Source organism: Sesamum indicum, linkage group LG1 (genome assembly GCF_000512975.1).
Source record: "Sesamum indicum cultivar Zhongzhi No. 13 linkage group LG1, S_indicum_v1.0, whole genome shotgun sequence".
NCBI lineage: Eukaryota > Viridiplantae > Streptophyta > Magnoliopsida > Lamiales > Pedaliaceae > Sesamum > Sesamum indicum.
This window is the reverse complement of record NC_026145.1, coordinates 15,952,269-15,966,733: the sequence shown is the minus strand read 5'-3', so window position 1 is coordinate 15,966,733 and position 14,465 is coordinate 15,952,269. Positions and strand designations below refer to the sequence as shown.

Sequence of the window (14,465 nt, the reverse complement as noted above, 5' to 3'; positions counted from 1 at the left end):
GGTGATACTTCACATTTTAGATATTTTTTTCTTCATATTGGTGGACAAAAAGAGTAGTTTATTTGTGTTTGGATATCCAATGAATTAAAGAATTTAAAAATTTTTCTTTCATTTGAAACCTTAGCTTTTGCCGGTCTTGATGCTTCAGTTTTAGGGAGAAGGTTATTGTCATCCTTTAACATTGTTGGACACTCATGCATCATCTTACATTTATTATTATGCCAAACTAGGGCTGCATTTAAGGTTATGTGGTAGCATAAACAATAACTACGCCTATAAGCCTAATGGCCAGCCCATCACTTGTCCTTTGTTTTTAGCGTGTGCTTGTGCACAATACTTACTTTCTTTAATGTGCTGTTATTTGAACTTCACTAAATCAAATTGATTCCTCCTATATATGTGCCATTCTTACACATCTGCCTCTCCCGATATGCAAGTACAAACTTTCCTTTTGTGGGAGTACTAGGAATTAGGAGTTACTCCAAATTTGGAAAATGCTTCTCGTATTGGTACATTAGCTTCATCGGCCTCTCCACAATTCTGAATTGGTATTTGATTGGTAGCATTAGCAAAACCAGATACTCTTAGTTTTTAATGGAGAAAGCATATGGTTGTTATTTCAAACTTGGAGGGAAAGCAAGGTCTTAGTGTGTAGGATGTTTTAATAAATTTCATAAAGTGTGGGAAGGAATTCGCGTACCCCTTTATTCTGTGGTGCTAAAAATGCAATTTTTCCTTTGAATCGTGTTAAGTGTTGACAATGTCTTAAAACTAAAGGAATGCTTCTGAATGAACTTACTTTGCATATGCGTTCCATTTGTATGAAAATCATATTCATTCTTATGAGTACGAGTTTCTTTCTGTAGAAACAATTTATGCCTCTTCTTTTCTCTTTTTATCATACTTGCACTGACTCTATATATGGCCAATTTGCCATCTGGTCAAATTTCATTGATATGATCTTCTGCTTGCTAAATCTTTCTTGAGCTTAAGAGTTAGCCACATTTATATACATCTTCAGATGCGCACTTAATTGCTCCTTAAGCATGTTACTTTTCTTGCTTGATTGAATAGAATCCTTGGATTGGCATGTGAATAACCATCTGGTTCTCCCATCTGATTTCATCTTGTTATGTTGATAGGAGTTCAGAGAATGCATTCAACCATTTTTTCTGAGACGATTGAAAAGTGAAGTATTTCATGATGATACCACACTTTCCAAGAAGAATGAGATTATTGTATGGCTAAGGTTAACTCGATGTCAGGTATATGTTTAGTGCTTTCTATTTTTTACTATTTCGTAAAATAGTTGCCCTGTTTTATTTTGAAAAGTTCATTGAGAAAGTATATAACTTATGTTTATGAATCCAGCGTCAACTTTATGAAGCTTTCTTAAAGAGTGAGATTGTCCTCTCAGCTTGTGATGGTTCCCCTCTTGCTGCACTTACGGTAATATGCATAAAGTGGTTTTTCTTGGTGATTTTAGATTAAACATTTTCTCTTCCATCTCTACTGTGAAGTTTCTTTGACATAAAACAAATTAATGCCATGAGTTACTTAATTGTCCATTAAGCATATTTTTTATCCTGTTCTGTTATATAGCCTGTCATAACCAACTAACTATTTGTTGATTTCTAAAACATCGATTTTGTACCATTGCTAACCTTTTTGACACTGAAAAGCATCAAAATTTTATGAACTATATACGCTTGAACTCCATTATATAGAATCTGCTGTAATTACCAATATCTTCCTTTCTGTTGGAACCGTTTGTCTGGTATGCCATGGTCAATACCTATCTAAGATGCTGCTGACTTGTAGAGAGTCATAACAGGACAAGGACCTAAAATTCATTGGTCCCAGTACACTAGTACATAAACCCAGGCTGAGCTCATGACACTGTGTGAAATAGCTCACCTCCTTGACCTTGGAACATATAGATTTGAATAAGATATGTCCAGGATGAGTGAGAATTAGCTATGATCCTTGAGCTTTGTGTTGAATTCAAAAAGTACTGTTTTTTGGCTTTGTTCTGTCGAAACTGCTATCATGGGGCTGTTATCTGATTTGTTTGTTCTTTATTTGCTTTTGCAAAACGTCAAAATCATTTTCCATGAATACTATGATGTTCTTTAATGACTTGTGTTACCAGTTGGTTCCTTGTGGATTTGCGGCCGCTTCTGCATTTTTCAGATTTAGTGCAAATAAGAGCAATAATGAACTATCTCTACCCATTCTCCCCATCCCTGTAATCATGAAGCCGTCTTGACTTTCAAAATGAGTATTATATTCCAATTCTTGTTACTGGATAGTTTAGACAACCACATGCTCAAGAAAGGCAAGACTACTGAATATTTTCATGGCATGCAGATATAAACATAAAGCTTTATGTTAATGATGGAATTTTGATAACTGACTTGCTTTCTTTTCAATAAGGGCTTAAAATTAAAGCTATTTATCTAGTGAAACAATGCAGGCTAAGGTTGACAAGCATTTAGTCCAACTAGACAGACCATGCTAAGAATACATCTCTTTTGCATTCTATATACTTTGTGTGCTAATGCTATCATGTTTTATGTTGATTATTTTTCCCTTGGAAGCAGATCCTGAAAAAAATATGTGATCATCCGCTTCTATTGACAAAACGAGCTGCTGAAGATGTCCTAGAAGGGATGGATTCAATTGTAGACCAAGAAGATCATCGTGTTGCTGAAAGATTGGCAATGCACATAGCAGATGTTGCAGAGAGATTTGACATTGTCGAGAATCATGATATCTCTTGCAAAATATCATTTATATTATCTTTACTGGTACGGCATTCATTGAATTACGCCTAATGTACTTTTGCATGATAATTTACACCTTATATTTAATGCTTACTACAGGGCGATTTAGTTCCAAAGGGACATAATGTGCTTATATTTTCACAAACGCGGAAGATGCTAAATCTAATTCAGGTCAGTCTAAAATTAGTTTGACATGTTTTCCTGATATGTTACAATGAACCATGTGAATCTGTACACAGATTCTATTTCTTGTCAGTGGTAAAGTCTTCTTATTGGTTGACACTAAAGCTTAATTAGACATTGTATGGACCGTTAGAACCTGAAATTAGGTTTATCCTTATAAAAAAAGTTCTTCTGGCTCTGGTTGTTGCTTTCTGGATTAACTTTTTAGATGAAGACCCCAAACCTGATATTCCCTCAGCATGGAGTTCTAGATGTTGAAAAAGTCAAAATACTAGTGCTCTAAAACTCAAGAGTTAGTGATTTTATTACTTCAAGTGAGATGATATTTATGGGGAGAAAATTTCATTTGAGGAAATGGAACTTGATTCTAAGGGGCACATACCTCTAAAAACAAAAAGAGCATACGGGTACAAAAACAAAAAGTGGGAAAAGAGGGCTCCACATGTCACCTTAATATCACATACGGGTACAAGTGATGTTCTTTAGACTTCGGTCCAGAATATCATGTGACATGATGCAGTGAAATGTGGTTATAGGTGCTTGACTTTGGTATTACCAAATTATATCACATGTTGGATAATTCTAACACTTCCATTCAGCATCCTTATGGGCATTCTTAGTGCTGATTCATGAGAGTGGCATCTGGTTTCCAAGATCCCATATTTGACTCCATGGCATTCATCAACTTTGTCTGATTCTTTGGAAACCAGACACCTTTTCAGTCAGTAAATGTAAAACATAGTTCAGATTTGGGCATTCTCGTCAAAATCACAAGTTAGTCTATAACCAGGTTCAAATATTCCACTAAAAAAATGTCCCAAGAGGCCTTTGAGGCCGGATCCTACTAGCAAAATGATGCTTTAGTTACTGTTTGAAGAGAAATTTGATTAAGACTCTTCTATTTCCTTCTCTCACATTTGCCATCACCATATGCATCTGAACTTCTCTTTCGATTTAGTTGAAAGTCATAATTCTCTAATTATTATCATGCTACTCAGGAATCTTTGATATCCAATCACTACAAGTACATCAGGATAGATGGTACTACTAAAGCCAGCGACAGAGCTAAAATTGTCAAGGTATGCTTCTGTTAAATAAATACAAATGGAAAAATGTCATACAAAAATATCATTTCTGTATCCATTTGTCATTTCTGTAGGATTTCCAAGAAGGGCATGCAGCCCCAATATTTCTCCTGACCACCCAAGTTGGTGGATTGGGCCTTACACTCACTAATGCAGATCGTGTTATTGTAGTTGATCCAGCATGGAATCCGAGGTTTGGTTTTATATGCTATTCTGGTTTCTGATTTATTTAAGGATGATCTATATCATTTTTTTAAGAAAACATGAAAAGCAGTCTTCTTTATGATTGATCATTTTGGGAAATCGTTCTCTTTACTTATATCTCTAGAATTACATGGTTTTTCTGTTGACAATTCCTTAAAGCCCTGTTGTCGATTGATAAACTTTTTTGTTGCCTTATTCTCCATGACATTTGATGAAATTATTTTGTAAGAAATGATTAACTTCATTTAAAACTTTCTAGCACTGACAATCAGAGTGTAGATCGGGCATACCGCATTGGTCAGAAGAAGGATGTTATTGTGTACAGATTAATGACGTGTGGCACTGTGGAAGAGAAAATTTATAGAAAGCAGGTTCGCAGATTTCATTGTTCGCATGTTACATTAGTCCTGTACCTAACTTCCTAGTGTTTATAGTTTGATGTATTCATTATTTGCTTTTTGTAGTTACATTCGTGGTCGACCATTTGCATCTTGGCACTTGTTTGCTGCATTTAGTTTTTTATTCAATTTGTACCCAAAAATTTGAGCAGAGAATGACTATAGCTTTTTATTCAATTTATTGATCTTGCCAAAGCTAGATGTACTCGCCTAAAGAACGGCCCATGGCATTAAACCATCTCCCAGCCCTTTTGTTTTGTGCCTATGTGTAATATAAATATGCCAAACGAAGCTCCTGCTTAACTCTATCTGGATCTAGTGAGCTGCTATACATCAGAATAGCATCTTACATCATTATCTGCCCAATTGCATTTTTGAGTTTAAGCCCTTATTTTTAGTTCTATAATAAGCTTTGGAACTGTGATTCAGGTATTTAAAGGAGGATTATTCAGAAGTGCAACTGAACATAAAGAACAAATCCGTTATTTCAGCCAACAGGTAATTGCTTAATTGAATGTTTACCTTCTTCTGAAACAGGATGTGTGTAATCTGTTCTGGGTGTCCACTTTCTGGAGATAAGTACTTTCCTATATCTGTCTTTCTGTTGTTGGTATAACACCCCTTCTTATCTGTATCTATACTCAGTTATTATTGGAGAGGGGTCTTTTGGTGTACTAAGAGATTTGGTCATTCATTTTATCCTTTTCTTTTATATTATCTCATCATTCTTTTTACTCCTTTTCTCTTCCAATTTTCTCTCTCTTCATATCTTTCCCGTATCATTCTCTTCTCTCAATAACTTCTGTAATTTCCCTCTTTTTTTGCCAAGTGTGTCATTATTGTCTAGGAGATGTGAAACAATTTAGTGACTCCTTACTGTTACTTTTAAAAATCTGTTGCCCGTCAGTTAAAACACTAAGCCCCATATTGTTGCGAAAGAGGAAACAAAAAGTATATAATCTGATGATACAATATCTTACTTCCCTGATTTTATCCGTTGAGTGGTAATAGCTAGTTGTATTGCTAGCTGATGTCATTTTTATTTCTTTATATATAACTGCCAATTTACATTACGTTCTATTTGGACGGGAAGAACTTGTGTTATTGTTGGCATGTACTATCAATTTCATGAGGCCATTGTTGTGTTCAAATTTTCAGGATCTTCGGGATCTTTTCAGCTTGCCGAAACAAGGATTTGATATTTCTCCCACTCAACAACAGCTGCTTGAAGAACATGATCATCAGCATACAATGTATGGGTTGTTTGTTATGCATCCTCTTTTGTCCATTAAACAATTGTGTGTGAATTTAGTTGTGTTATACCTCAAGACTTACAAGTGGTATTAATGCATTTGCTCTGGTGCAGTTAAGTCTTAAAGTCAATTTGCACAAAGCATCCATTTTTAATTCTCACCTCCCTGATTCTAAAGTCACTGTTTTATCTAGGGAAGAGTCTCTTAGAGCCCATGTCGAGTTCCTTGAAACTCTTAATATAGCCGGAATTAGCCAGCATAATTTGCTCTTCTCCAAGGCAGCACCTTTACAAGCAGTTGAAATAGAGGAGGAAGCAGGAAGGTGATTCCTTGAACTAAATTCAAATTGTTGGGTACAATATAATCTCAATGTTTGATCATGGTTTAGTCATGTAAAGTACACTGCATAAGTTACCTGATAGGTGACCCTTGTATCTCCAGCCACTGGATTTCTTATTGAAATGATTTTTCAGTGTATGCCTGTTGCTATGGTGTCTGTCTCCCTAAATCATGGGAAAACTTGAGATACATGTATTATCAATATCTTCAGAATGAACATTCTCATCCCCTTGTTTACAGGTTAAGAGGGAGTAGATTCATGGGGAATCCACCAACACGATCATCAATTGAACAAAATGTTGATGGGTAATTCTGTTGGGAAAAAAATTCATTGTCACTCTTAATCATAATTCATCAATGATTCTTTATTCTGTAAATGTCATTTATTCATGCAGAGCGCATTATGCTTTTAATCCCAAGGATATAAAGAAAATCCAGAAGAATTCAAATCCTGATGTTAGGGAACCATCAGAAGATGAAATCAGAGCAAGAATTAATCGCTTATCTCAGATCTTTGCTGACAAGGTAAGCATTTTGAGATTGATGAATTTCCTTTATACTGCGACTTTGCCTTGTCAAGAAAATGTAGAGCTACCTTCAGTCATCCTCAGTGGACTAAGGCTGAGGAGTACATGGAAGTGGCTACTTTACTCTTTTGGAGATTGGATCTATACTTTCTCCTGTAAACAAGTGATTTATGATCTTAATGTGAATTACATTAATTTGAAAAGAGTTTGGATAATTTGTGGAAGCTAGTGGCATGAATTTCAATTGCGGAAATATCCATACAAAAATGTAGTCAAGAAATAAGGTTTGAATTATGTGGTAATGACATGATACATATGGAACACAAGCTGATGGAAGTTTATAATGAACTCCCAAGCACAGACTCAACTTTATATTATCTTCAAGAATCAAGAAACCAATTATCAAAAAATAATCATATAACACTTTTTGTTCATCTATATCGAATAGCATTATTTCAACTGTATGTTTGCTCCTTAGATGGATAGGAAGTTCCTTGACACAATTTTTACTAAAACCTGGCATCGTTATGTTTGATACAAGTTTTGCTTCTATTAAGTCGGTAGAAGTTTAAGCTGTGTGAAATTAAGACAATTAGCTTATACATGGCAATATGATTTGATCATGAATCGTTTGTTTGAATAGAAACTCTTAAGCTTGTGCAAATTATAATTTCCTCAATTATCTAGTCCTTCAATGATTGGTCACCTTTCTGAATATCTTGATCACCAGGCTGCAGTTTCTAGGCTGCCTGACAACGGGGAGAAAATACACAGGCAAATAATTTCATTGAACCTTCAGCTTGATCAGTTGCGAATGGCAAAAAGAAACAAGGAAGATGTCATTGAGTTATAGATTTCTTTTCAAAATCTGAAGCATCATGTAAATATGATTTCCATGAATCTTAATCATTCAAGTATGATTTACATGGCACAGGATTTCAACATGAGGTTTCTTGTTAGTCTATGAGGATTTAACATTTGGTTTTGTGCCATGTTCTCTCTCTTTCTTGGTAACAACACATGTCAGTCTGCAGAATTCTGATGGTTCTTTAGGACTGTCAAAGTTCAGCCAAATGTTTCCAAGTGAATGCTAATGATAAATTTACCAGGAATTCTATAATTCTGATATTCTTCCTCCCAAGTATCAAAGGGAGGTGATTGCAAATGGTGCATTGTTGGGTGCCTATCACCAGTCTTGATGTTTGCCTTTCAATCTTTCAAAAGGCCATCCGATTATTAGGATGATGATGTTATGACACTAGCAAATTAACATAAAATACGTGCCGCACCTTTACATGAATTGGGTTCTGTAACTTAGTCCAAATTCGAGCAGTTCACTACACTAGAAACATAAATATTCCAAAGATAAGGGATCAATATGTTTTATCTGTTGCAATGGAAGCAGCATACTGTTTTTACAATCCTGTCTCCTTTGCTTCAAACTAAGAAAGGTGATTGGTAAATGTCTGTTTCTATCCCAAAATAAATAAATTCCTCAACTGTGCAAGATTTTTCGTCTCGCAATGAAAATTCCTATTTGACATGTATAAAAGATTTAGGTGAGAATTGCGTAAGTAAAACAATTGATTTTGTATATTTTGTGAAGTATTCAGATTTAGTGATTAAGGGCAAAATATCACTTTAATTGACTAGATAATTTTTGAAAAGTCAGTTAATTTGACAAAAATGAAATCTTACTCTTAGACCTCACAAAAGAATAGAAGTTTCAAAATTGAAATGTCAAGAAAGAGCATATGGATAATAAATGTTACCTGAATTCTATACCACAAATTTTTGGTAGCTACAGGTGGTGGAATTAACACAAACAAATTCAGCATAGCAATTTTCCTTATAACATTTATTCAGAAATAATCAAATATAATATAACCTACACCCTTCCTCTTTTAGGAACATCATCCTTTCACTTTGAACTAAATTTTATCATTTCCATTGGAACAACATAGGCAAAGTTCTGTCCCGCCTAACTTGGTTGCAAGCTAAGACTTCGTTGCCAACTTAGTAGACTGTTCAGCTTCAACAATTTTGCGTAGTCTTTCTTTAAGAACTTGAACTCTATCTTCAGTTCTACGAAGCTTTCTCCACCTGTAGGTCAACCACAGACCAAATCCTCCATATACAAGGATATATGAACCCCACACATATGGGTAGGTTTCTGCATGTTCTTTGATTTTGCGATACTGCTCTTCTATTTTCCCTGTCCACCCGGCAGCCACAGGGCTTCCTTCTTGATGGCCATCAGCAGCTTGCCCAATGTATTCTTCTTCTGGAGGGCTTGCCATTCTTTGTCCTGTCTCTCACTGATACATGAATAACAAATTATGATTCACATGTCTCATCACTAAGCAACAACCTTATAAAAATATTCAAATCGAATCAGTTAATATTTTCTTTACTTTTACATGGACACCAGAAAATTATCCAATTTGTATTGCAGGGAGGAGAATGAATGGGCGTACTATGTCCAATATGAATTCGATATTCACAAGATACTTCTGCCATAGGCGTCAATGCAGCAGCCTTTCCAGAATACAACTCAGTTCTTTCATAACCATACCATTCATTTCTATCAATAACCTTAAAAAATCTTGACACAAATCTAACATATACATGTTAAAACCAGACTATTGATTCCACAATACAGTAAATCAAATTAGATTCCAATGCAAAATGCAAATCAATTTTGTCCGTTCTATTCAGCTTACTCGTGCCAGGATATAAGAACGAGGGACCGAAGCTTATCATGCTGAAAATCTCAATCAAATGCGCGCATCATCAAAGTGAACTCAATCTACAATCTACTCATATATCCAGGCATATGGGAACAACAAGCAAGACCGACTCATATTTTAGAGTTCGAGTTCTGGAGAATCCAAACATCTTATGCTAGATTTGAACCTCTAATCCAACTACTCAAGGACTCGTCAACTCCAATGAGATGGATTTCCAAATGGAGATGAACGAGGAGAAACCAAGCATGAGAATTACATTTATTAGATAGATATACGAATCACCAGCCCAACGCACAAAGTGTGAAAACCCGAAACTTGACTGGAAAACCTAAGTTAATAAAAGCATCCCTGAAGCCCGTTGGCGTATGAAAGTTTATGATCTTCAACCTTGCGACCATTGGGTCAATAGCATCAGTGCCTTCTCAGACCATCCATCCCTCGAGTACCTCAGAGAGAGAGAGAGAGAGAGAATTGAGTACCTGGATGAAAGAATCTGTGATTGTAGAAAAAAGACAGTGAAGAATTTGACGAAGAAAGAGAGCAGAAGTGTTAAAACCCTAAAAGTAGGGATTTAGGGACGTTTTGGACCAACACCTAATGAAGTACGGTTCTCAACTTATTTCTCCTGCTTATCGTCTTAATATGTGGGTACAAGGCAAGAATGGAGCAAGGTTGACGACGCTGTACGAGCTTTCGACTACTCAGGAATAACCACTTCCTTCCATGTTCCACCAACTTTAATAAAACTGCAGTTGTAACTAATGTCCACATACGTATACCAAAATATTATAATTCGCGTGTCTGATTGTAAACCTGGTTGGCTACTGATGTCAATTGACAGCAATGTTGCTGACTGCTAAAGATGGAGACAAATTTCAGTAGTTATGTAAGGAATTCCAATCACTGAAAAGAAAGTCGGTGGTAGAGATATATCCCTTTAGATTCCAATGTTGTCTTATGCTATATATAACACATACATAAAGAATACCTACTCCCACCATCAGTTGTCTGAAACAACACTAAACAAGTAAGAGTCAAGGTTTTGATGTTAACCATCATTAGTTGTAAGAACACAACCAAGATGTCTGTTTGGTTAAGAAAAGGACCTGAAACTACCACCTGTATCAACAAAACACTCATAAACTAGCTTCTGTGCAGAAAAAATCAAGAAAGGAACACCTGAGTGGCTATTTACTTGATGGGAATCAGGGGGTAGAATAGCCATTTTCTTGCAATGGCGAATGATACATTTCACAACTTAAGATTGTGATAGTGGATGGGTAGTTACCTCTGCCTACTATACAGATAACTAAGATGGTGAATTGGGGACCAGCTAACCTTTCCTATATGAACAAATAATCTCAAAAAATGCGACCACCAGGAATCGTGACACCGCTACCTTCTTTTATACGTATAGTGTAGACATTCAGGCGAGGAGGAGGTCAGAACATTGGGATCCTCTCATCCAAGACCTTGTAATATGCAAACAAATAAAGGCTCTAGAGGTATGTACACACTCTAGCCATGAGAGAATTTATGGAAACTATTTAGTCGAAGCTTGACGAACGGCTCCATCTACCTCCCAAGTAATCCTCCACCGAGAGATTCTGCTCAGTGCTGCTATTAGAGGCAGAATCATCGTCCAAATTAAGCAACGCAAGATTGATGAAGGATTGGATGTTTGTTGCAGATTGTTCACCGTTGATAACGTTGAAGAGGTCTTCAGAAGTCTCAGTTTCCTGCCTAGCCCACTCCACAACTTCTGGATCCCCACGAAGGAGTTTTAGAACCTGTTTTGTGTAGAAGAGATGAAATAGTTTAATTAACTAGAGGAACACATCACTATTTTCAACAGAAAAATTAAGCTAATAAAATTGCTTACAAGGCTAGTTTCAGGACGAGATTGAGGTTCAAGTCTGATACACAAGGTTGCAGCTAAGACCATTTTCTCAAATTGATCCCAGTTACAAGCATTAACCAACTTTGGATCTTGCAGCTCTGAAATTTTACCCTCCTTCAAAATGTGTTTTGCCTGAAACAATGTAACAGTTTTAGCACTTTCCACGGAAAAGGAATTACTAAACATTAAATTTGGAATTGAGAAGCAAGATACTTACCCACATCACCAAGCTTTCCTGGCCATTTGGAAATCCATTATCAATTGGCTTTCTACCAGATAACAGCTCCAGGAGTACAACGCCAAATGCATAGACATCAATTTTTTCATTTAGTTTCCCGTGCATAAAGTACTCTGGGGCCAAGTAGCTGTGCAAAAACAAAACTGTTATGCAATGATTTGCCAATGACTATCGATGAAAGTGAGGATACAACACTAACCCGAATGTACCAGCAACATCTGAGGCACTCATATGATGCGAACAACTTGAAGCCCATGCAGCAAGACCAAAATCTGACAGCTGTAAGGCCCAAAATTAGCATTAGCACAGTTTATAGTACACAGAAGTCAGTCAATGATGAATAGTTGAATTACAAAATACCTGTGGCTCAAAATTGTCTGAAAGAAGGATATTTGAAGATTTTACATCTCTATGTATAATTGAGTCAGCTGTATTGTGCAAATGGTCCAGCGCCTCAACAACTCCCAAAGCAACCTTATATCTCTCTTCCCAACCAAACAAATTTTCAGACTTCTGTGTACCTAATTCAGAAGGTAGAGATCAAAAGACATGCCATTGAAAGTGATGCCAATGAAGGAATCCACATAAGAAGCAGGACGAACCATAATATACTCACCATGGAGATTCTCTTCCAGGCTTCCTCTGGATAAAAGGTTATAAACCAAAAGTAATTTGTCCTCCTCAAAACCAAAACCAAGTAAAGATATAATGTTTTTGTGATGCAAAGACGTAATAATTTCGATTTCAGAAACGAACTGCTTCAGTACATCCTCTGACGGTTTTAGAATTTTCACTGCTAATTCCCTGCCTCCTGGTAAACAGCCCCGATAAACTCGGCTGCTTCCACCCATTCCAATTAAATTTTCTGAAAATATTCAAGATTAGTGAATGAGACATTAAAAAAAAAGAGAAAAAAGGAGCTGAGAACTAATGGAGTGAAGACTTATATGAGAACAAACCAGGTAGGAAGTTATTTGTTGCTGACAAGAGATCCTGGTAGCTAAACAATTGGCATGTCGTAGAGTACTTCTCCCCAAGAGCCTTGAGTTCTTCCAGGAAAATGTTGGATGAATAAGTAGAATTAGTCTCAGCTGAGTACAGGACAATAGCACCATTCTCGGGGTCCAAATCTAAATGACAGTCATCCCTATCAGGTGTGGTAATCTGTTTCTGATCAGGATAAATAATTGCAAAGGATTGTCGACTCGGTAGTTTTAATATCCACTGAACCAATGATGATTTCTTAGGAGATGACGTTTCAGTTACTCTTCGCTTGTGTAGAAACACACTGCGCAATACTGCCCATCCTGACTTGGATTCGGGCAACTTTTGAGTTCTTAAGGGTACCAGAGCCATTGAAGTATCCTCACTTCCATTGCTTGATGATGATAAAACTCGGGCTGGTGGTAGACTTAACGGGCTTTTGGGCAATGTCTTCCTCCTTTTCATTCTCGATCCTGACACATCAAGACTTCCAAACAACGAGACTTTGGAAGCATTTGAGTCTCTTTGGAATAAAATCTTTCCATTATCAACACACATCACTGACACATTCTTTTGTAGATTCTTGGCACAATACTTGGCAACAGAGATCCTTGATCTAATTTTGTGATGGACTCCTGAAGCACCAAGAATTAAACTCGTTGCACCACATGATTTTGCCTCCTGGGTTAGGATCTTACGTACTGGAGATCCTTTACAGACCTTAAGCTTTAAATCCACCTGCATAAATTCGCTGATTTTATTAAGTCCACTAAATAGGACATAAAAATGCTCCCGAGCTAGAATAATAAACTTCTAGTTCCCTCATGCTTTGCACCAAAAAATAATGGAAGACAGACAAGAGGTGAAAAAAATCTCAAAAAGTCCAAACATCTAGAATTCTAGATCAGTTGGAACTTCGGACCTCTAGAAAATTTAGGAGTTCCAGTTGGTTGTAGATCCACAAGGTAAAACTGCCTCCACCACCACCAAATGAAAAGAATGAAATAAAAGATGAAGCAATAAAGGAAAAAACACAGTGGTGGCTCAAGTACTAAATGCATTGCCTTTAAGGAGCAGAAAAATGAAAGTAATTAAGATCAACGAGAAGTTCTGGAACGAGAAAGTAAAAGGGCGAAAAGGAAGAATTTGTTCAAACCAAAGACAAACATTTAAATTAAAGAAATTGTAGCAAAAAAAATTCTGGAAATAAGAAATTTTATGCACATCGAGATTCTAATGTTTTTCGAAGAAATCCAAATAAAAAAGAAATCATGTAATGCGTAATAGGAGAATATCATAAATACCTCTTTTAGGTTGCAGAAGCCTTCATAAGCAGCCAACACCGAATCAAAAGTCTTGACCAGCGCAAGCAGAGTCGATTTATCTGCTCCACAAAAGATCACAAAGAAGAACTAATCAGAATCTAAATAACAAACTCAGAATTTCAAATTGTCTAAGCAGTTGGAGATTTCAGATTGTCACTCTGTGACTGGTGTCTGGTGACACACTAATTTTGCATTTCCACACAAGAGAAAACAAAAAAGACCTCGAATTCCACACAACCCATAAAGTGAGAAGCAATAAAAACACTGCGGCCGCGCGCATAATTATCAGAGCTTGTGAGAGCGTGAAATTGCTCACCAGCGTTAGGATCGAGGATGTGTAGAGCAACCACACGATCCCCGCTCTGCGCCACCTTCACTAGCGCCCATGTCAGCAACTCTCTACTCCGCGAGTCCATCTTCATTCCAACCACCACCACCGCGCCTCCGTCATCCCCGACAGTAACGGCGGCCGCGGGGGTCTCTTCCCCACCCA

General features: G+C 36.7%; 2 protein-coding genes across 3 annotated transcripts in view; one reads left to right on the top strand and one right to left on the bottom strand.

The window, feature by feature from the left end:
• The window catches only part of LOC105169519 (protein CHROMATIN REMODELING 24), a gene marked incomplete in the record, with an annotated part of 12,742 nt that extends 4,847 nt beyond the window's left edge, over positions 1-7,895 (top strand). The window contains 13 exon segments of the mRNA XM_011089927.2: positions 1,143-1,265; positions 1,372-1,449; positions 2,604-2,810; positions 2,886-2,957; positions 3,968-4,048; positions 4,129-4,247; positions 4,518-4,629; positions 5,086-5,154; positions 5,815-5,909; positions 6,103-6,231; positions 6,489-6,554; positions 6,644-6,773; positions 7,506-7,895. Of these exon segments, the coding sequence (XP_011088229.1) occupies positions 1,143-1,265; positions 1,372-1,449; positions 2,604-2,810; positions 2,886-2,957; positions 3,968-4,048; positions 4,129-4,247; positions 4,518-4,629; positions 5,086-5,154; positions 5,815-5,909; positions 6,103-6,231; positions 6,489-6,554; positions 6,644-6,773; positions 7,506-7,628 (1,404 nt within the window).
• LOC105169506 (probable receptor-like serine/threonine-protein kinase At5g57670) overlaps positions 8,599-14,465 on the bottom strand; it is a 6,244-nt gene continuing 377 nt past the window's right edge. The window contains exons 2-11 of one of the 2 annotated variants that reach the window (XM_011089911.2): positions 14,289-14,414; positions 13,952-14,031; positions 12,623-13,385; positions 12,280-12,528; positions 12,024-12,184; positions 11,863-11,942; positions 11,643-11,790; positions 11,408-11,557; positions 11,105-11,315; positions 8,599-9,093 (exon numbers count right to left, since the gene is read on the bottom strand). In XM_011089911.2, the coding sequence (XP_011088213.2) occupies positions 9,032-9,093; positions 11,105-11,315; positions 11,408-11,557; positions 11,643-11,790; positions 11,863-11,942; positions 12,024-12,184; positions 12,280-12,528; positions 12,623-13,385; positions 13,952-14,031; positions 14,289-14,414 (2,030 nt within the window). In that variant the 3' untranslated portion in view covers positions 8,599-9,031. Of the gene's footprint in view, positions 9,094-9,781; positions 11,316-11,407; positions 11,558-11,642; positions 11,791-11,862; positions 11,943-12,023; positions 12,185-12,279; positions 12,529-12,622; positions 13,386-13,951; positions 14,032-14,288; positions 14,415-14,465 lie in introns of both variants that reach the window. The other variant, XR_002287422.1, reaches the window with a different exon arrangement.